We start from the raw sequence: 22,532 nt of genomic DNA on the forward strand, positions 1-22,532 counted from the left end.
AGAGACCGAAGAAGGATGCGAAAACTTGGAAAATCTTGAAGTATTCGATGAAATACTCGGAGAAGACGAGTTTGGAATCGTCTGCAAAGGTCGCTATGGTGGGAAAGACGGAAACATGACAGATGTAGCTGTTAAAAAGCTAAAAGGTACGTATACGACATCAAAATGTCAAATTATTAATTCCTAAGTGCAGTGGTTTACCACTGAATTGATTTTTCGTCCTGGAAACTTTGCACCATCTTACTTTTTCGTCATTTTTCCCTTTGCAGAAAACACCCATTAATTCTGCTTCTGTTCTGAATGCCCTTGCCGCCTCGCTTTGTTTTCCATATCATTTGAATTACAATAGCCAAGAAATTTAAGAGGTCCCCTTGCTTTTTTCTCTATGCCACTGTAGACCTTAGTGCTATTGCCAAAGAAACCCTGCTTAATGAGATAAGGACCTTGAGACATGCTGGGAAACATCCTAATATTGTCACTTTGATTGGTAATATGTGTGACACCCTATGAACTGGAAGACACGTTCTCGCCTTCCAATCCATAAAGCAACCCAAAGTTAGGGAGGCTCCCCTGTTAAGCTAACTATATAGACACGAGCATCTTAATTTAGAAAAATGCGTATTGCCAGTCAGACGAAATGAAACTACATCTTTTTTGTCCCCGAGCTGCGCTTAAATTTGTATTTGTATTTTTTCCATAAAGTTTCTGCTGAAATACTCATTGTCTTAGATCCTTGTCTCTACAACCGAATTATTTAAATCATGATGATCTTCTTTCAACCAAAAAGGTGAGTTGCCATACCCTGACATCTCATCACCAATTGCCTTAGTGAGTCGATTGGCTACAGGATACCGGATGCCTCGTCCTGACCAATGCTCGGAAGAACTGTAAGCTTCAAAGTACTGCATAATGCCCATAGAAAATGAATTGAATGATTGATAATTCTGTAGTAGGCTTCAAACAATGAAACGTTAACTCACCCTATTTTAAAGAAAATTAAAAAGCGTTTTACTCTTCGAGGCAAGTCTTGCAAGATCCTTTGACACACACTTACTCTCGTTGAAAATCGAAACGATGCAGGGAATGAGTGGTCATGATTTAAAAATCGTTTGCATATCAAATGTCACACTCAGCAAATCAGTGATCTTTCCAATGATCATTGTCATGAGTTCAAAATCCCCCTTTCCAGCTCTTTCCACGTTTGATACGGTCGATCCAGATGTTGACAGTGTCAGCTTCACGAAAATGTTAACTAATACCGCATTAAATTTTTAGATATGAGCTAATGAGTTCTTGTTGGAAAGAAAATCCTATGATGAGACCAGCCTTTTCACAGATCGCCCAACAGCTGAAGAATTTTTTGCGAGAAGTGAAGGTAATTAATGGTTGCATTTACAGGATTTCCATTTCTTCCCTTCAGTATCGCCTTTCTTAAAACCTTATCTGTCCTCTTCTTCCTCCTTCAATTTTTTTTGATCGATGATTCAATATACCCTTTCATGAACTCCTCTGTCACCCTGTCAGTCCTTCAGGGAAATTTTCAACTCCCGCCATGAATACATTCATCCTTTTGGAAACACAGTCATCCATCCACTTGCTTGTCTGTCCGTCCTTCTGTCGACATCTGTAGGACTGTTCCTTCTCGTGCTTGTTCCTAACTTTATTCATTACTTCTGTTTGATTCATGTAAGGCCATTGTTTCTTTCCTTATTAATTTTTTTTGTGACGGAATTATCAATGGCTGACTCTTATTTCCAATGATTTATTTCAGAGGACATATACAAATATCACAGAGAAAAACGATGGAGAGGCTTGATGACGCCTTGATGCTAGAGCAAAACCCTCATTTTATTTGATTAGTAATAGGAAGAAAATCGCGATATATCGAATACGTGCATGCATATAGGTATAAGGCCTAACGTATAATAATAATAATAATAATAATAATAATAATAATAATAATAATGGTTTATTAACAGATCCATTAGATGGCTCTTCCCTGTTAAAATACATCAATTACAATTAAAATAAATCAAATTAAGTTATTCACAAATTACGCAGTATGCAATTAAAAGTAGAAGTAGAATTAACAGAATAGTAATTACAGTAAAACTAACTAATCACTCTGTACTCTATTACATAAAAAAATTCCTTGAAAGTCTTAAAAAGTTTCTGTAATCTTTACAGTTTCTAATAGATTCTGATAAATTGTTAAGTGCTGTTTTCGATTGGGACCACTAATCGTATTTGACCCAGGTGCCGACCAAAAAAGAATTAGATTCAATTTGTTTCCTTTTGAGAGAAGGTTCCACACGTTTTCTTCACAATAAGTAGTGGAAATCGCAGTAAAGAATAGACGGTCCACCCTGTTTTACTTTCGACGCTGAATTAGTAAAGAAAAAAAGTTGCTATCACGTAAATAGACTGGCTTAGCGTGGATTGGCTTTGCTAAGAAAAATCTAAGCACTCATCTAGCCTGGCTTTTTAGCAACTCCTCCTTAATAATTTTCTTCACTCGCACGAAAACTACACTTCTATCCTGCTCAAGCCGCTTCCTGCGTGCTTTATAACAGAAGAGAGTACAGTCCATGCTTCTTTATTTATTAAATAAAAGATAGAACTTTTGAAAGACCATGACTTGCAAATGAAACCTTGACTTCAAATCAGAGCTACAGAGAGTCAGAAGCGAGGAGACACAACCACTTACGAGAGAAGTGTGTGACGCTCGACAGAAGAAAGATATAATCTTCAGGATGTAACATCGTAACAAATATATTACTCTCAAAACTTTCCCAAGTGATGATTATCATATCAACACGTAAATGAAGCTAAGGGAAAAAAAAAAGAAAAACCATTTGATCATATTACAGCCAGAATAACAATAAAACTCAACTTTATTCGCGGTTGGCAAGTGTTTAAGTTTATTTACGTTATTCAAACGCCTATCTTCAAAATATTATTCATTAAATACAAGCTATTTACACGATCATAATTAGAGAATATCTGTCATATATTTATCATATGTGTATAAAAAAATAATGAAAGGACCCACAAAACGAGAGGATAAACGCAATAACTAACACTACAACTCAGGCATTTCTTTGGTCAACAGCCTGGGTGCCAGGCCCTCATGATTAGCGCTGTAGGAAGAGGTTTGCCGAGGGTCTGGCACTAATTGTGAGTGTGAGACCCTAGCAAACTTGTCACCGGCTCACGTTGCCCAGGTCTCCATATTTTCCCGAGGACGAAGAGACACTTGCACCGAAGCGCTTAGAATGAGGGCCAACTCACAAGTTAATTAGTCAAATCATTAACATGTCCCTGGGAAAGGCTTGCTGAGCCTCATCACTACGCAACAAAAGCATCAATCACTACGAAAATCATCAATCACTACAAGCTCGGATGGGCCATTATTGCGACAAACAAAAGAAACATAATTGTTTCATGTTGATGTTTTATGTCCTTTTCAATAAAATAGATAAAATGTTTTGTACGTGAATTGCACTGCCGTTTGTGACTTCCCAATTTTTTTCAATTCTTGTTGAATTTTGATCAAATACATAAGTTAAGTTAAATACCATAAGTTAAATTTTCTGAAACTGAACCCATCAACGTTTTTCTTTGGTGTCCAAATGCGATGAGTTTTGATTTTTTATCTTAGGAACACAACCTTCCGGCTTTGTTTGACCGGGTTCAAACAAAGCCGTCGCTGAAAGCTGTTGGGGCGCTCTACCGAGTCCTAAATATCTTTAAGAGGCTAGAAACCAAAGTTTCGGGCCAAGATTTGACGGTATGGGTTGATGGTTACCGAAATACTCCAAGTGGTCTTAGTGTCAAAAGCTGTTATTCAAGCTCATTACGGAATCGCGCCCATTGAGAATCGTCGCCCGGGAAAAGGGGGGGGGGGGGGTATCCATGCTTTGCAGGCGGAATGTCGTTGCAAAAGCTCACCGCCTGCTTCGGTCTCTTAAGATCTGAATTGACAAATTCCCTAAGGGGAGTTGTAAAATTTCGCTTTGCGTCCGTTCAGAGACAATGGAGATACAATTGAAGCAATTAGTATTGTTTGAAGGTGATGAAACGAAGTGTTGTTAAAGTGAAGCGGAGTTGGAACTGAGCGTGTACATACTTGGAGCAGAAATTTACAACGTATACTTAGGCTTTTCGAAAAGTAAATAGTCTTTCCCGAGGTGTTAAGTGAAACTGACAGCAATAACAGGCTAAAAAGGAATATTTCTGTAATGTTATTTTGCTTTGATGGCGAAATTGATGGTCGAACCTCGTAAATCTGCCGCATTTCCATCTTAACGTATTTATTCGTCTATGAGCCGAACTCAGCTGGAAGCCGAGACCCTAAAGATCAAGAGAACCTCTTTAATGGAGAGCTCAAGATGTCAGCGAAACGCACAACGATGGGCCGTTACACTCCGAAATATCCGCGATCCGCGGCTGGATGAGAGATTACTTGACTAGTTTACAGGGCAGGGAAGCTAAGGTAAGTTTTCTTGTTACCTGTCGCAGATTTCAACACCGCAATATACACACACTTTACACACACTTTATTTTTATTTTTCTTACAAAATAATTTAGATTATGTTGACCCGCAGATAGCAAATTTGCTATTCGAGGCGGGTCAATCATCAACAAACATTATTTACAATATATAAAGAAAATTAAAAACTAAATAATTAGATATTGTTAATTTATAAAAAGAAGCATAGCTGGCAAATACATCAATAGTTGTTCAATAAAGTATAGAAGCAAATACATTAGTACTATGTGACGAGTTTGTTTACCAATCGTTGGAACGGGCAATTCTGGTTGGTCCTTTTCGAAATTCTTAAAACACTTTCGCGAGATCTACACCTGCAGAATTTCTAACACTCTAGACGGCACTGGAGATGAAGCAATCTACTCGGAAGAAACAGCAGAACTAGCGGACGAGGAGGAGATGGACGACGAATTCGACGCCGACACCAAGGGCATATGGTATTTCGCGGACTGGACTGGACTGGACTGGACTGGACTGGACTGGACTGGACTGGACTGGACTGGACTGGCCTGGACTGGACTAGTAAAACGAGGACTAGTAAAGCGCGGACTAGTAAAGCGCGGACTAGAAAAGCGCGGACTAGTAAAGCGCGGACTAGTAAAGCGCGGACTAGTAAAAGGCGGACTAGTAAAACGCAGAGTAGTAAAGCGCGGACTAGTAAAACGCGGACTAGTAAAACGCGGACTAGTAAAACGCGAACTAGTAAAATACTGACTAGTAAAACGCGGACTAGTAAACGTAGACTAGTAAAACGCTGACTAGAAAAACGCGGACAAGTAAAACGCTGACTACTAAAACGCGGACTTAACAACAACAACAACAACAAAAAACAATTTCATACGAAGGCGATCACAAGACTTAATGGCGAGCCAATTCAGTGAGTGACAATCCCTGTTTGACCTTTAAGCTACAAATGGGTTTGACATGCGCCAGATGCAAACGATTTTATAAGTTTAGGCTAACAAAGAAAGAATTTTATTCAGCAGCAGTTCAAAATCTTAAAATACACTATCGTCGTAAATTTCTCATCTGGAAACTCGATTTTTCTCTTATATTAAAAATTGTTTATTTCGTCGTAAATTTCACGGCAGAAACGCAGGAATTCGATGAATAAAAGTCGCATTAAATCTCCTTGTGTCTAGGTAGAAAGAGTCTCATTGACTTCAGCTTTTTGGTGGAAGAAACACCAATTTACACACGCCCTTACAGAAAACAAACAAGCAGACTGACAACTCCAAAGCAGCTATTTGCATTCACCTACAATTTGACTTTCTGTGACATTTTAAAACGGAACAGAGGTAAATCTTCCAAGATTAATCGTTGTTGGAAATAAAAAAATACTTTCCGAAAGATCTCTTTTTTTCTCTTTACGAGAAAATCGTCGCATGATCAGTTAACTTGTGTGTATTTGTCACACCAGTACTGCTGTTTCTTCAAAAGCGTATGCTTCTTTCCTCTTTAATTGACAGGTGTCACATCGTGACAGTTACTTTTCAAAAAAATGTTTGAAAATTTGTTCGGAAGCCTTTTAACTACCTTTACAAATAAAAATGTTTCGGCGAAAGTTTTCTCTTTTTATGAAGAACCTGAATGATTTAGGGTTACAACTACGATTTTAATTACGGGAATATCCTCCTTGAACTTAACAACTTGATAGGGAGTGAGTTATAAAGAAAATAAATGTTGTTCAAATTAAAGAGAAAGCTTTCGCTGAAACATTTTTATTTGTAAAGGTAGTTAAAAGGCTTCCGAACAAATTTTCAAACATTTGACAGATATTCTCTAATTCTAACTATTTCCTGTACACAGCAGGAAATACTTACGCTTACGGACAAAGAAACTTGCATTTATTCATAGACAGTTGTTTCGGCGAGGCCCTTAGACTTGTGAGAACTAACTCCTCAGCTAAAATCCTTCAAAAGAGTTCTTCGAAAATTTCTATTTGATATATTAGAAAAGGAGGATGAGTATATTGAAATCCTCATGATTGTTAATAAAGTGGTTCATAAATATGTTACGTCTGTTTTTTTTTTTTCTCCTCCTTGCCTTTCTAGGAAATATCTCTGGGTACAGCTCTACAGTGTAGTTATTTTCACGGATATTGCGATCTTCAGGTAATTAGAGCAGACGTTGAAACATAAACTAAAGCTACACAACTACACCAACCGTGCTCAGTCAAGAGCGATCAAGCAATCCAGGTAGATTCTCGAAGCATTCTTGTTTTCTCTTTAATAACACCCTTGGGAATATAGCCGGCGACAAATTGAGGTGGAGTTATTAGTTATCAAGTGACAGATCGGTTTATTTTCAACAGGTTGTCGCCGGTTGAACCCGTCTGGTACAAAAGAGAATAAAGTCCCTCCTTTCGCTTGATTCGCTTCCGTGAAGGTAGGTAATTTAGGGTGGTCCATATGGGTAGTCCACCAAGGCAGTCCATATGGGTAGTCCATTTAGGTAGTCCATCGAGGGTAGTCCATGGACTGGCGGTCGGCGAAATGATACCCACCCGTTCTTAGGAGGCGTCGAGCTTCTCCTTTTACAAATCCCGTATTTACGCTCGGTGGAATAAGTTCGTCAATTACAAGGTCTCTGTCTCTCTAATATGCGTTTGCATGTCAAGGGTCAATTCACAGTTGAATAACTCGCGTCTACGAATATAATTACTGTCCCTCTTTTCGCTCGATTCGCTCCCGTGAAGGTAGGTAATTTAGGGTAATCCATATGGGTAGTCAATTTAGGTAGTCCATATGGGTAGTTCATCGAGGGTAGTCCATGGACTGGGGGTCAGCGAAATGTACCCACCCCCTAAGAACGAATGTCGCGCTCCACGTTTAGTAAAAGCGTGCATTGTTTCAAAATACCCTTCGAGAATAGTGGAAGCCTTTATGAGGGTTTTGAAAAACGTATCTCTGGAGTTATTACTGCAGGAGAGAAGTATACTCTGAAACAAAGAAAATAGCGCGCGTACAGAAGAAAATATTGCCTTTTCTAAACACAATCTCATCCGGCTTTGCCAAACCTCAAGAACATACAGATGGAGAATTATGACACCTCAAAACTGACCCGTATTACCACATCGCAAAGGAAAGTCATCAAAAGATATCCTAATAAGAGCTAAACTTTGAGGGTAGAAGATTTAAAAGCACTAGCGAATGGTAGGAGATGCACAGGGAGTGTTGCAAATCTGCGAGCCAGCGAGCCATGCGAGCCAAGGGGCGAGCCATGCGAGTCATGCGAGCCATGCGAGCCACAGTCAAAATGTTAAGAATTTTTATTTGTTACATTTATATTCGCATGAGAAGAAGAACAAGACCAACGGAACAAGATAACTCTGATTCACTAAAGAGCGAAGCTGTTAAAATTACGTGATTTACTCACCATTCTTGACGCCAATACACGGAGTTGTCCTGGAGGTACTGTTCTCTTTTCTCTTCAGTGATTTTCCACGTGGATATCAATGAATGACAGGAGTCAATGGATTACCAGTCAACGACCCATTCGAGTAGCGGAAGGGGATGGAGCCGTAAGTTTTCCTCAGAAAACTTTTTTACTTAAGTCTTGAACCTTAATCAATTTTTGTCGCATTGCTTTTATTTTTCGTGGATCCTGAGAGATTTGAATAGATAAAATTCTCTCTAAATAACAAAAATATGAAACGAAGAAAAAAATTCGTCCAACTCAGGACGGCCATTACTATGACGCAAGACTTGGCACGTCGCACAAATGTTCAGAGCATTTTTCATATTTGACGCACCAGCAATAGTTCTGGCAACCGAAGCGAGATTAGGATTTTTTCCGACGTGTTGCCTCACGCAAGGTAGAGGTTTTCATGGATCAAGTGACTCTTTTCATTGCTCTAATTAAACTGTCCTTCATTCGATGATCAAGATAGAAGATTTACCACAGAACACTGGCGATTATTTAATTTTCCTTCACTGAGGAAAGTAGGTTTACAACACGATTGATAAATGCCCTTGCACTAGTAACGCTATGTAACGCAACACATTAAACACATCAATGGGCCTTTTCGCTTCGTAAAAGGGTCTTAAACACTTTCACTTAAAATGCATAAAACATTAGTACCGTTAGAGTGCGTTTGAGCGCGTTTGGTCAGAGCTGTTGAAGAAGGATCAAAGTGGCCATACAAATCTTTGAAAGGCTTCAAACTACGACTTACAACGAATTTGACTTGCTCGAAAACCGGTCTCAAATTACATGCTAAAATACAATGCTTGCGTCTGTCCTTGAGAACGATATAATACTTGAGAAGTACGCACGAAAAATATTTCTACACGTTTAGAATATATCAAATTATATTTACCTATAGTGAGAGGAAAAAGAAATGGCCTAACTTTTACGGAATATTCAGTCAAACTCCACACATTTTTACCGCTTTTACCGCCATATTGAAAACAACGCTACCACAATGCAATGCAATCGGAGTGCGCACACCTCCTGGTAGTATACTGAGGAAAAGGGAAGGGACTCAGAAGTTGTGTAGCGTCTCAACTATGGAACTTCAAACGAAGTAAAACATGTTTATATCACGAAGATTATGATCAGTTCGCGAGTAGCGAAACCAGAGTGATATCGCCGACTGATTTCTTCAAGGGATTTTTGCCAAGTGTTTTCCACGGATATTAATGAAATCGTACGTACGGAACTTACCTCAAATAAAGCCACATCAAATAGCCGCCAAGCGTACTAATTAACGGTGAAGTAATGCTCGACAATCTCCACTCATATTGTATGAATTCAGATGATCACATAACAAATGAATTATGGTTGTCTTGGTTGTAATGGGCGCTCACGAAAATCTCCTAACATTTGTTTTTCTTTCAAATTCTGCGTTTTCTCTTCGAATGCCTGGGGGTATGGACTTTAAACCAATAAAGGCTCAATATCATAAATTCTAGAGGACTTGTCTATCACAAAGGCGATAGACAGAGGCACGTGAGTGGTCAATGCCTCAATATCATGTAAAAAAGGACTGTTTTTATCTTAGATATTGAATAAGATATTGAGAGAAACGCAGCTGGCCTAGTTGTTTACGATCATCTTACGCACAGAGAGCTTTCCCCCGCAAAAATCGCTCCTCGGCGTACACGCGCATCTTCCTGTCTAGTCCACCGGACACTAATTTACAAATTGGACGATAGCAGCACTATCTGCTTGAAAGCCATGATTGGCAGGAGGCTTTTTCTGTTACTGACTGTGATTTGAAATGTGATGGGTTAACCAATACCCTTTGGACCATGTTTAACGAGTGCTTCCCGCTGATTTCTGTTTGTATATCCTCAAGGGATCCTCCTTTCATTTCACCTTTGGTTAAACATTTTTTGAAATTTAGGAACAGGTTGCAAAAGAGATCTAAACCGCTCCCTGTTAGCCTTAAGGACAGAATTAACCATCTTATCAGGGAAAATCAACGACAAGCCGTCGAGCAGGATTCTCGTATGTCCGGTTGGGGTTCTCGTGCTTGGTGGTCCACTGTCAATACCTTTACTGGAAGAGACACTCAGCCACAGTTGATCAGCTCAGTTATTCATCCAGACATCATTAATAAATATTTTTGTAGCATAAACTCTGATCCTGAATATATAGCCCCTGCACCAATTGATATTCCTGACGATGCGAGGATACCTACAATACCTCTTCACGTTGTCCAACTCTTTCTTTATAAGCTTAAGAGGACTGCTTGTGGCCCGGATAAGCTCCCATAATGGCTTTTTAGAAAATTTGCCCATGATCTTGCCCCTGTTGTCACCGATGTGTTTAACAGCTCGCTGCAACAACATAAAGTACCATCCTCTTGGAAGATGGCAGACATCAAGCCTATACCTAAGGAGTTTCCATTGACTTGCGGCACCCAGCTTCGGCCAATTTCTATAACTGCTATTATCATGAGACTTTTTGAACGATTGGTCTATAGGTTTGAACTTTCCAGTATTTTCAATGATTATATTGATTTAGATCAGTTTGCCTATCGTGGTGGCCATAACTCTACTATGGCATTAATTAAATGTCAACACACGTGGTTAAAGTGGCTTGATGGTAACGCCGATTTTGTCAGAATTTTTTCCTTTGACTTTAGTAAGGCCAACGACTCTGTATCACACAATTCCCTCTGTAGTAAATTAAAGCAAGTTAACATTAACCCATATATTATTAATTGGCTTATTAGTTTTTTAAATCATAGAAAGCAGAGAGTTGTTGTCGATGGTCATAGTACTGAACATGTTTCTATAAATAGGGGTGTTCCTCAAGGTACAGTCCTGGGGCCGGTCTTATTTTCTATTTCTATTAACGATATCAAAGCTGTTAATACTAATAAGAATCTTCAAGTTAAATTTGCTGATGATATAACTATTAGTTTACCAATCGTGGCAAATGTAGGCTTAGATGAATCCGAAACGGAAGTCCTATCCTTTATTGAATGGTCCGAGAAGAACTGCATGAAAGTCAACTTGACGAAAACATGGGAACTTCTTTTACGAGGAAAGACTTCCAAGACGCCTCCTGAACCACTCGAGATCATAGTAAGGAAAGAAAAACTGAAACTATTGGGTGTTACCTTTGAGCAGGTGCCAGTTAATTGGGACACTCATATTGATTATCTACTTAGTAAGGCCAGCAATAGGTTGTATATTTTGAGAATATGTAAATATTATGGTTACCCTATTGAGAATTTGGACTTACTTTTTCAAAGTTTGATTCTTTCAGTTTTTACATATGCTATTGAGGTCTGGAGGTGTGCTTTTTATAGTGAATATTTAAGTAGAATTGATAAGCTCTTTGCCAGGTGTTATAAGCCGGGTTACTGCTTAAAGCAACACGGTATCTTGGATATCCGTTGTAATAGAGATAAGAAATTATGGCAAAGGATCTCTTCCACCAACACTGCGTTGAGCAATCTCTTACCCTCCCAGAGAACACGGCAGTTGAGAACTAGGTCGCATAATTATATTTTGCCTAAGGTTCAGACAAGCCGTTTTAAATCAGTTTTCATTAATAGATGTCTTTTCAATAGTAATTAATAACTTTTCTTTTTCCTTATTCATTCTATTCATGTTAATTGTTGCACGTCTGTATGCACAATAATTCTTCATAAAGACCTTTATTATTATTATTATTATTATTATTATTATTTTACAATTTGATAAGAAACAGGCATCGTGAACGTAATCTTTCATCTTGTTAAACTGTTGGCTCAACAGGAACTTTACATTCCAACCGTCATTTTCCTCATATTATATCTTTTGACTCATTTTCTATCAATAAAAAATGTGGTTTCGTATGACGTTTTATTTTTGGCCAAGTAAAGTGCGCATAATTTGCCATCGGAACTCGTTTTGTATGACAACCAATTAATGATTAATTCCACTACCTTCCAATGAGTGGTACGTTAACAAGTCTCACGGTTAAACCTAAGGTAAGTTTGAGCAGTTTTTACGCAATTTTGCTTTCAAAAGATGATTTCTTTTGCACTTTTTCAGCCAAACAAAGTGACGTTTAAATAAATAAAGGAAAAACAAATTAGAAAAATGTTTATTTCGATCGTGGTTTTGTGAGCAGCGAAGGCAACAAAGTTAATTTTTGAAAAGGATTTGGGGCAACAATTTATCATTAAACAAAATCGTTTAATACAATACCTTACAGTATTAGGACATGATTCTATCATGCGATGCGTAATATCACAATTGTTTTGAGACAACTGATGAGATCATCTTTTGCACTTGAATTTCGGTGACAAGTGTTAGGGGCTATTTTTTTCTTTTAACACATTTTTAAGACGTCTTGAATTTTGGCTGTTTATTCGTAATCGTTTCTTTAATCTACGATGAACAAAGTCTAAAATGGGGCTAAAATTTGAGTCAATCCATGGATTTGTATACCTTTATTACAAGCTAATGTAAAATAGTTGTATGAAATATACACATGATGTAAAACGTGTTCATTCAAATTTAAGGTTCCCAAATTACTCCATTCGTAAACAGGAAGATCGATCTCATTACTAGTTATGTCAAGCGAAGTCCGCAAGGATTGTGAATTTGAGCGTGAACTTAAATACGATGCGCCTATTCTGTTCTCCTCCGATCCGGCTCATCATTATTGTACATTTGATCGCTTGCATTAGGATGAATTTTAGTCTTTGAATTTATGTCAGTTTTAGTTGCCGTCATTCACATACCGAAAAAGAAAAAAAGATCAGAAGGGTAAATGAGGTAAGCCAGTGGCCTGTTCCCAATAAATAAATTGGCTTTTCTTTCTATCGATAAACTATTTGGAAAATGTAGAACAATGACTGTTTAATCTCGCTGGAAGAACGCATATGGTGTATAGAAACTGGTGAGGTCATGAAACATTTCACTTTTAGAATAAAAAACTCATAAACACTCTGAAATTAATCGCCATCGCTACCGCCGTCTTAATCTCAATTTATTGACAGTGGAATCTTCGAGTTTCAGTGACTGGCGGCTATTCTTAATTTAGAAAACATTTAAACGTTTTGTCTCACATTTATAAACGATAAGACCTAATTCCTTTTTCGTAAAGCTCTTTGAATTAGACGAGTTCAATATTCATTCGCCTCCAAATTAATGAATATTCATGCAGTGAATTTTCCTCGAACTCCTTCTATGATGCATAAATTTCGTAAAGGTGTCAAAGAAAGCGGAAGACATTTAGAAAATTATCGTGACTTTTGTCAATCGGTAAATTTTAAACTAAAATGGTCAGGTAGAGGTTTCAAGTGAATCGTATTGCGATATAATCAATTCTACATTAGATGCAATGAATATATGAAGTTCATATATTTTGAACTGCGGTATTAGATAAGTATGATGCACGATCCTCGCAGTAGATAGCGCTATTTATGCAATAGCGAAAATCAGACCTGAAAAAAATCAGGCCTGTACGGGACTCGAACCACTGACCTCTGCGATACTAGTGCAGTGCTCTACCAATTGAGCTAACGAGCCAACTGGGAGCAGGCTGTTAAGTTGATTCGTAATAAACCCATGAAAGTGATAAATGAGATACAATTAATATATGAAGTTCATATATTTTGAACTGCGGTATAAGATACGTATGATGCACGATCCTCGCAGTAGATAGCGCTATTTATGCAATAGCAAAAATCAGACCTGAAAAAAATCAGGCCTGTACGGGACTCGAACCACTGACCTCTGCGATACTAGTGCAGTGCTCTAGCAATTGAGCTAACAAGCCAGCTGGGAGCAGGCCGTTAAGTTGATTCTTAATAAACCCGTGAAAGTGATAATTGAGATACAATGAATATATGAAGTTCATATATTTTGAACTGCGGTATTAGATACGTATGATGCACGATCCTCGCAGTAGATAGCGCTATTTATGCAATAGCGACAATCAGACCTGAAAAAAATCAGGCCTGTACGGGACTCGAACCACTGACGTCTGCGATACTAGTGCAGCGCTCTACCAATTGAGCTAACAAGCCAACTGGGAGCAGGCCGTTAAGTTAATTCGTAATAAACCCGTGAAAGTGATAATTGAGATACAATGAATATATGAAGTTCATATATTTTGAACTGCGGTATTAGATACGTATGATGTACGATCCTCGCAGTAGATAGCGCTATCTACTGCGAGGATCGTACATCATACAATTCTACATTAATATGAAATTCTAAAGCTTGCCAAAAATATCTAAACGGCTTTTGAACTTAACAGTTATTTCTGATTCGATGGTCACTGAGAATAAAACTACTGTCTTTAATGGTGAATGACGCCTTGACAACCGCAGCCTAAGAGAGAAGTCAAAACTCAGACGGAGCAACTGAAATCACCCACTGGCGTAATCTTGATTCTGCCGATTCCTCTTTGGACCTCATATTTGGCGATTCCTTCGTTCAATGTTTGGATAAAAGCCGAAAAAAAAAATGAAAAAATTTATATTAATACCGTATTTATTCGATTGATCGCCAACCCCGAAGAAATTCCACCCTCAAATAACCGCTGTTTAGAGCTAAAATATGAATAAACGCTGCATTTATTCAAATTATAGATTAAAAGGGGTAAAATTGTTTTAAGATCATCGCATTCGAAGCTCAAGGGTATATAATCAGAACACGAGAATATACGGTAGTTCAGCTTATTCCAGCTTTGGAAATTTACCTTTTTTGATAACAATGTTTTTCAGTTTGAAGTATACTTCAGTGCTGTTTCACTATGCTCCCCTCTAAAATTCTCCCAATGCACAGTTTAATTTCTTTGTGAAAACGGAGTACTTCATTAGGGGGTCTCTCTTCCTCTTTCCAGTTCCCTGTGTTAACAATTTATTTTCGGAGTTTGCGTTCAGGAAGTTTTCAACACGGGTGAAAGTTCTCTTAGCCCATGTTCCACAAGCCTTTTTTTTTTGTCTTCCAATTGTTTGTTTACCAAGTATACTCCGATTGCGTTCCCATCAGTTTCCTTTGCCTCATCGCTTTGCCTCATCGCGCGTGTCATGTTAAACTGACTTGTGCGCATGATGTCCTCGGAGGAAAGTATTAAAATTTAATCTCAAATACATTTTTTTTTTTGCCGTACTACTTTTTGCGAGAAATGAATTTGATTTTAGATAATCGCTGATAGCCAAATTTGAAGTCTAAGCTCAAACTTGTAATAAAACGCTGCTTAGAAACGATGCGACCATACTTAATAAAACTAAAACGTAAACAATGTTTAAACTTTACCAATATTTGCATTTCCTATAGATAGATAGATAGTTTATTGACTAAAAACATAACAGCCATACTTCTAGCTTACGATCACTAATATACGTAAAATATATATATAAGTACAATACGAAAACTTATATAAAAATAAAATATATATATAAGTACAATACGTATAAGTACAATAAGTACAAAAATATATATATAAGTACAATACGAAAAAGGATCATATAATAAAATATAAATGAAAAATATGAATGCAATCGTTTAAATGTATAGATATAACATATGATTACCAGAAACGTTCAGTTGTACACTACTTTATTGTCAAATGAATTATTATCAACATCGACTTTTAGTTGCATCTCGACGACAGTCGAACGCATTAAGTTTCAATTTCATCTTCCAAAAAGGGAGTTCGTACGCACGCGACCACTTTCAGGGTCAGTTTAGCAGCTGGATATCTCTCCGTTAACAGGCACATTTTTGCCAGTGAATTGACATTTTTTTTCTATGAGCCGATTAACCCAACCTAAATGTGTCTTCATTCAGATGAAGTCCTGTTGAGGTGGAAAAATAAAAGAAAAATATGACTGAGTTCGTTTGACATAAGCATCTACTAAATATAAGCGATACCGACTTTAAGCAGTCAGGAGGGCGACGCAAATTTCCCTTTCGTAAACGGTCGTTGCCATTTGAAACGGTCGATGCCATTTCTCGGAACGGTCGTTGCCATTGAAAACGGTCGATGCCATTTCTCAAACTAGCCGAGCAGACGACAGCCCTCGTGAATAGCTCGTACGCTGTTGGCACGCTCGGACGTCACTTCCGGGCAGTGTTGCTTATAAGATGGCGGAGCAATCCACGTGCGCGAGAGTTGAGCCAGCTGAAACAGAACGAACCCATTCTTCTTGTGCAGAAACAAAAAAAAAATCAGTTAAGAAGCCAACGGGGTGGAACTCCTTTATGCAGTCAGTTGCGGTGAGTTTGTTTTGTATTTCCCGAAATATTCAATCATTTTCAGCCTGGATAAAGTGCTTGTTCAAATAGTCTAAAACATGTTGTTTCCCTTACATCCTTTACATCCGATTACAAGTGATTAAGATTAAGTGATCAGAAATATCAGTGAAAAATAAACCGCATCTAAAATTTTCGTTTATGTCATTAACAAATATCTTATCTGTAAGTGTTGCACTTGTATTCATTATTCTTGTAGGCCTTGAAATTACATTCGATATAAGCTGATATAGTTTCCTCGTACTTTGTATCATTCCACAGCCAGATGTCAAGGAACAACTTGGAAAGGGGGCGGGAATCGGGCAGGTTTCCAAAGTGGTTGGCAATATGTGGAAGAAATTGCCAACAGACAGATGAATGGTTAGTTATAAACTTCTAACATTGTGAATGTTTGTGTATTAACCCTGCCCCATTTCAGTGGACTGCTGTGTGGTTTACGTGGCTAACTTTGTAAGGACCGAGAGTGTAAATGTTCTCGTCAAACTTTCCAATTAAAAGTATTTTAGGTTATGAATGTTGATCTTGAATCAAGCTGGGACCTCAAGCTCAATGTCAATTTTGTAATATAATGTTCAGACTTGTTATTTTTCCAGACAGAACTCTTAAATATACCTTGGGGATAGCAAGGCCCATTATAATGTACCAATTAATTTAACCTAAATTTTAATTAGAAATAACCTACATGTGGCGGATCCAGGTTTTGAGGAAAGGGGGGGAGGCAAGGGGGTATTATCCTCAAAAAATTATGATAGAGGGTGAACAAAACTGTCTTTGCAATCTAGTTTATATAAAAAATAGGGGGGATCAAAAATACACGATTGTTCCCTAATATATTTCCCCCCTTTTAAAATATCATGCTATGATCTTCATAGGACTGGAAAGATAAAGCACAGAGCTTGAGGGAAGACCTTGATATGGGAATAGCAGAGATAAAAAAATGTCCAACCTGCAGCACCCAGTTCACAAGGGAGAAGGACTTCAAATACCACCAGAAAGGTTGTCATGAGTGCATTTGCGAGGAATGCAATGAATCGTTTGACCATGAGCAAAAGCTAAAGAGGCATAAAGACAAGAAACATAAAGACAGCAACAAGTGTGATCATTGTCAAAAGACTTTTGCAGAGAAACGAAATCTTATAAGACACCAAAAGTCACATGCTTAATTAACCTATCCTGCATTTAGTGATTTTAACTGGAGATGATTTGAAAGGAATATTGGATCAATCTATAATACATAATTGTTTTTGTTTTTAAATTATTATTATCGATTTTTGAAATTAATTGTGGTCATTGCAGCACATGTACATCATGTTACTGTTCAAACCAAATTTTAAATCATTACAATGTTGTGTTAGACTTTAACAAGAAAGAATGAATGAAAACTTATTTACAATTTCAAACCTTCAATCTTTTCAAAGTTTTACGTTTGTACAGCTTAATCTTCAGATAGACCACCCCCCCCCCCCCCCACTTTTTGGGTGAAATAACTGGAGGCCCAGGCCTTAATTTACCTGAGTATTAGTTAGCGCCCCATGTGAATCAATGGCTGAATTTTGCTTATAATTTTCCTCAATCAGGATATCAGCAAACAAACCTTCATACCCACAAGGTACTATACGGTTGTATGGCATTGTACCAATTATCTGAACCCATGGAAGAATCCATAAGTTCTGGCACATGTACATCATGTTACTGTTCAAACCAAATTTTAAATCATTACAAATGTTGTGTTAGACTTTAACAGGAAAGAATGAATTAAAACTTATTTACAATGTCAAAACCTCAATCTTTTTAATAACCTTGTTGTTCAGGGGCAGATCCAAGGAGAGAGGTTTTTAATCTAGGCAATTTGCCTTAAGTGAATTTCCCTCTATGTTAAACATTATGCAAACATTCCATTGTTTATTCACTAAGATTTCTCTGTTTTCCTATTTTTTCCTTTGCATGTGCTTTGTCTTGGATTTCATAGTATGGGACCCAGACTTCTTACTACTTTTAGTGTTTGTTTGTACTGCTTTAGCCAAGTCATAGGTGCGCTTCCTCTTGGAGGTTGGTTCTTGTAGTTGTACTGGTCGCCCTTTTGATACAACCTGATGGCTTCCACTACCACACTTTCGTTTTCTGTTGGGCTGGACTCGGATCTTTTTTCCATTTCCGGTTTTTTTTCACCTCACTGGACCCGAAAGAAAAAAGAGCGCTTGCCAAATTAGAATGCATAGATCTAGCAGCGGTTAAGGATGTTACCCTTTTTGCAAACCTGATTACACCTTTAGCCAAATTAAGGTCTCTTGGGCTTTGGAGCTTTTGAATTATTTTTTCACAAGAGTTTCTCAACAATTGTTCAGCATTTGCAATGGAATCATCCTCATCATCATCATTGCTCTGAGTTGGTTCAGTGGAATGTTCATCCTCATCATCATTGCTCTGAATTAGTTCAGCAGTTGAGCAGTTTGGCCCTTGTTGTGCTGTTTCCATACTAGTGGATGCCTCTGTTACAAAACCATTAGAACCATCAGTTTGTGATGTTTGTCCAGCATCACTAGAGCGTAATGGCTTATAGCAAGCAACAGGAAGTGTCTTTCCTATTGCTAGCCAGGCCAATTTCTGCCTCTCATGTGGGTTACTGACTGGAATAAAGTTTATGCAGTCTGCTAGATTTGCCACCCACAGGACATACTGGTGTTTGCATGGGCTCCCGTTTTTACCAACCGTGCAGGTACATATCCCAAGAGTCATGTCCACTGTATAACTGACAAAGAACCAATGAGACAATTCATAAATATCTCAATACAACTGGAATTTTTGTTTTTTCAATCTGTAATAGATACATTCTAGACCTTCAACTGGTTGATCCACTAAGATATTAATAGAAATATTCCTAACAGCAGAGTAAGGACTTGCTCTTACTCTGCTATAAAAAACTCAACACCCTGCCAAGAAGGGAAATTACTAAAGGTACCCCACCCCCTGGACAATATATTACTCATGTTTTGGTCTTCCTTATGCTAAATCAACATCCTTGGAATGCAGCATATGGATGAACTGCAGGAATTACATGTATCTCATATGTTATGCATGTTATGTCCCTATGTTTTATGTATTTTTGCTCCAAAGGGGAGGAGCCTAGAAACACTGCCCCCTCCCCCCCCCCCTGCACTGCTTCCCCTATCAAGATAATTTGAATCAGACAGTGGGGGAAAGATAGGAAAATAATGCCCACCCACACATGCCCTCTTGTACCATCAGAGCATTATGCTATTGTGACGGCTAAGAAAAAACACTACTGACCTGTGACTGCTATCTGAAGAGCTTCCAACTTTGAATACATTATTGCCAAAGTTCTCCACAGTTGAGAGGTAGGCATCAAGATCTTTTTTATCGGGGACTTTAAACCCTGTGCTTCCGTTTTTCCCTTTGCCAAAGAAACGATGTCTGTACACGCCATCAAAACTCCCATCAGCAATACTAAGGAGCTTATTCTTGTAGTGATCTTCTAAATCAATAGTCAGCTTGTCTAGAAGCCCAACAACATTGTACTCTTTAGTGCGCTGCAGAATTACATCCTTAAGAACCAAAAACTGAGCCTCAGCAAAATTGTTGGTGTGGTTACCTCTAACAAGCAGTTCAGTTCTAAAGCATAGAGCAAAAGATTCTTTGTCATTGTATAGATTTTGCAAATAGCTGACTAGATCTGGGTATTTCTTGCAACGGCCATCATTCAAAAGTTCACTGAAGCAGTTCTCAAAATCTTGTTTTGTCTCGGCATACAAGGACCTCTTGAAAAGGGTGAGAAAATAGGGTCTATCTGCTTGGCTGATACTGTTCTTGCTCTCGTGAAGCCATCTCCAAAGTTGTTGGAGCATGTGGAAGATGCAAAGAAGTAAAACAGATGTTGGCCAAACAGACTTCAGAGCATTTCTTTCCTCTTTACAGTTGTCTGTAAGGATGGCTTGGGGGCCTTGTTCCCGACCACGATCATTGAATGCATACTCTGGTAAACAGGACCGAAACATTTCAAAGCCCTGTTTAAGTGTACGCTCCTGCTCATCACTGGTGATCAAGATGCCAAGTGGAAGTGCTCCAGACACATTGTTTGTGCACATTAAAAACACTTTAAGATTGTGCTCTTCTGTATTAGAAGTAGCATCAACAAAAACCATCTCACCAGACTGCTGCACTTCCTTGTGTACACGGTTCATGAGAGGTGTTACAATAGCAATTATAAGAGGCGTATTATCACCTTCATATATCTGGTAACAAGTAGTAGCTTCAGGGTTGTCTTTCTTGTATTGTTCAAGCCTTTCGGCAAGTCTTTCAAACATCATAACGCCCTGTCCACCATACCTATCCTTACCAAATTGCGTGTAGAGGTAACTAAAGTCCCTTTTTCTTGGCATAACTGCCCGATTGGCCTTTTTCCTGTGAAATTCCAATTCATCCTGACATGATTCTTTGAGTTCTTTCAAGTACTGTTGCCTTGCGGTTGCTGGTGTATGCCCACTTTCAAACAGCTTCAAAACCCTTTCTGTGCACTCAGGAGAAAGGTCACGGAAATTAGAGGTCTCCAGAGTTTCAAGTGAATGGTTGTGGTCCCACTCTATGTCCACAGAACAACATCCCTCGCTGTCTATTTTGACTATCATCTGAGAGGGGCAATTGGTGTTCTTTACTCTGGCAGATGGATTCAAGTACAATTTCTGCTGTGGATCTTTACTTGGACTCCAGTTGCGAGTGTTGTGTTGGCATCTATAGTAGTTTTGCAACACATAGCCGCTTGTTGGTGCCTTCTTTGTCTTTAACTTCACTGAGATGCTGTTTATCACTTCATATTCGGATATCCATTGCTCCAGGTTTTCTTTCGTTATATCTTCGGTCAAAAAGTGCACTTTGAACTTTTCTCCATTTCCTGAAATTGCCTTCAGGTAGTAAAATGAATCATCTGGAAGCGAAGCCAGAAAACTCTCCTTTGTAATTTGGGTCGATTCAAAAGATTTTCTTTTCGATTCGACTTCTTTTATAGCTGAAGATATTAGATCTTTGAGAAAATTGTCGGGTTTGTCCGCCATTTTGATTTGATAAAAATCGCGATGGTTTGTGGGAAAGCTAGTCTGCATTGCTCTAATTGTCACGCATGTCGTCGGAGAGAGTCGGAAATATCGGTTCCTTCTTGGCATCGACCTTTACGATGGCATCGACCGTCATGAGAAATGGCATCGACCGTTTTCAATGGCAACGACCGTTCCGAGAAATGGCATCGACCGTTTCAAATGGCAACGACCGTTTACGAAAGGGAAATTTGCGACGGCGACACCAAGGAAGACGTCGATTAAAAATTAAATGTCTACTTTTAATTAGAATTTCGAAAATGGCTGCAGGTGTTTATCATTTCTTACGGCGCCACGCCTCAACCGCAGCATAACGTAGAGTAGCAGCGTTGAGTTCCAAATGGCAATGACAGGAATTTTGCCGTCGCGGTTTCCGTTCGCAGACGACGCGAACTTTGGTGATTTCACTTTGCTTTTTTGCAAAGGATGGCTAAGAAATGTATAAAGTTTTAAAACGCACGTGCTGAGCTATTGTTCTACCCACTAGATCTTTTGTTTTGCCACGTCCTCGTTGCCGTCGCCATCGAGGTTTGCTCATATTAAGGTCGCTATTATTATTTGAATCGAGAGGAGGCGGACGATGATGTCATTGCAAAATGTTGTGAGGGATTCACATCCCTTGACGTAAGGATTCAGACATAAATGTTAAACTGCACAAAAATTTGGATTATTTCTAATTAACACTGGTGGGATTGTGCGTTTTTTTCATTTTTCATAAGAGTACATCGTGTCCGTTGGTAGGCTACCTAGCTTATCCAAGTCTACGACCCCGAAAAGTAGTTTTACACAGACATGAAGATTTCACTCGCCCGATACAAAGTTCTTGTCAAGCCGAACAATCCCTTTTCTTTATGATAAGCACTATTTGAAATAACTTTGCTTTCTTACTGCAGGAGGTCATTACAACATAAAAGATTCACTGTTTTTTTTTTTATAAGTTCGTTGCATTTGCTTCCCACCGAAAAAGAGAGTTATCAAAAACTATATTAGGTTTGCGTACAACCTCGTCGATGTTTGCTTTAGATTTTGTTTGTCACTGTTGGCGATTTCAATAAAGGAGCTAAACAAAGGCTCAAGCTAATAAGTTACTGAGTAATTGAGAGACGAAATTATAACCACATGTATTCGGTAGAATACAAAAGTTTGGGGATAAATGAA

The 22,532-nt window shown here is 38.4% G+C and overlaps 3 protein-coding genes and 1 pseudogene across 6 annotated transcripts in view; 3 read left to right on the top strand and 1 right to left on the bottom strand.

The window, feature by feature from the left end:
* Window positions 1-12: 12 nt before the first annotated feature.
* LOC148740914 (tyrosine-protein kinase receptor Tie-1-like) overlaps window positions 13-22,532 on the top strand; it is a 41,300-nt gene continuing 18,780 nt past the window's right edge. The window contains exons 1-4 of one of the 2 annotated variants that reach the window (XM_088754844.1): window positions 13-146; window positions 788-887; window positions 1,276-1,375; window positions 1,772-3,499. In XM_088754844.1, coding sequence (XP_088610970.1) covers window positions 116-146; window positions 788-887; window positions 1,276-1,375; window positions 1,772-1,816 — 276 coding nt within the window. In that variant the 5' untranslated portion in view covers window positions 13-115 and the 3' untranslated portion in view covers window positions 1,817-3,499. Of the gene's footprint in view, window positions 147-787; window positions 888-1,275; window positions 1,376-1,771; window positions 3,500-22,532 lie in introns of those variants that run through there. The other variant, XM_088754849.1, reaches the window with a different exon arrangement.
* Window positions 12,594-22,532, top strand: part of LOC148740915 (fibroblast growth factor receptor 4-like) — a 28,273-nt gene continuing 18,334 nt past the window's right edge. Inside the window, exon 1 of the mRNA XM_088731252.1 lies at window positions 12,594-12,777. Within this exon, the coding sequence (XP_088587378.1) occupies window positions 12,773-12,777 (5 nt within the window). The 5' untranslated portion in view covers window positions 12,594-12,772. The remainder of the gene's footprint in view (window positions 12,778-22,532) is intronic.
* On the top strand, window positions 15,911-17,724 carry LOC148740916 (uncharacterized; annotated as a pseudogene). The gene is made up of 3 exons (XR_015999233.1): window positions 15,911-16,233; window positions 16,531-16,629; window positions 17,142-17,724. The product of XR_015999233.1 is annotated as an uncharacterized LOC148740916 (transcript).
* Window positions 17,352-21,581, bottom strand: LOC148740917 (uncharacterized). 2 transcript variants are annotated; one of them, XM_088754336.1, is made up of 2 exons: window positions 19,558-21,581; window positions 17,352-19,018 (listed from the first exon to the last, which is right to left on the bottom strand). In XM_088754336.1, exons 1-2 carry the CDS (start codon window positions 21,441-21,443, stop codon window positions 18,373-18,375), a joined length of 2,532 nt encoding a protein of 843 aa, XP_088610462.1. In that variant the 5' UTR covers window positions 21,444-21,581; the 3' UTR covers window positions 17,352-18,372. The 2 variants fall into 2 exon arrangements, with proteins under 2 accessions (XP_088610462.1, XP_088610467.1); XM_088754341.1 differs by having other exon boundaries at window positions 18,612-18,758.

Source organism: Stylophora pistillata, chromosome 1 (genome assembly GCF_964205215.1).
Source record: "Stylophora pistillata chromosome 1, jaStyPist1.2, whole genome shotgun sequence".
NCBI classification, from domain to species: domain Eukaryota; kingdom Metazoa; phylum Cnidaria; class Anthozoa; order Scleractinia; family Pocilloporidae; genus Stylophora; species Stylophora pistillata.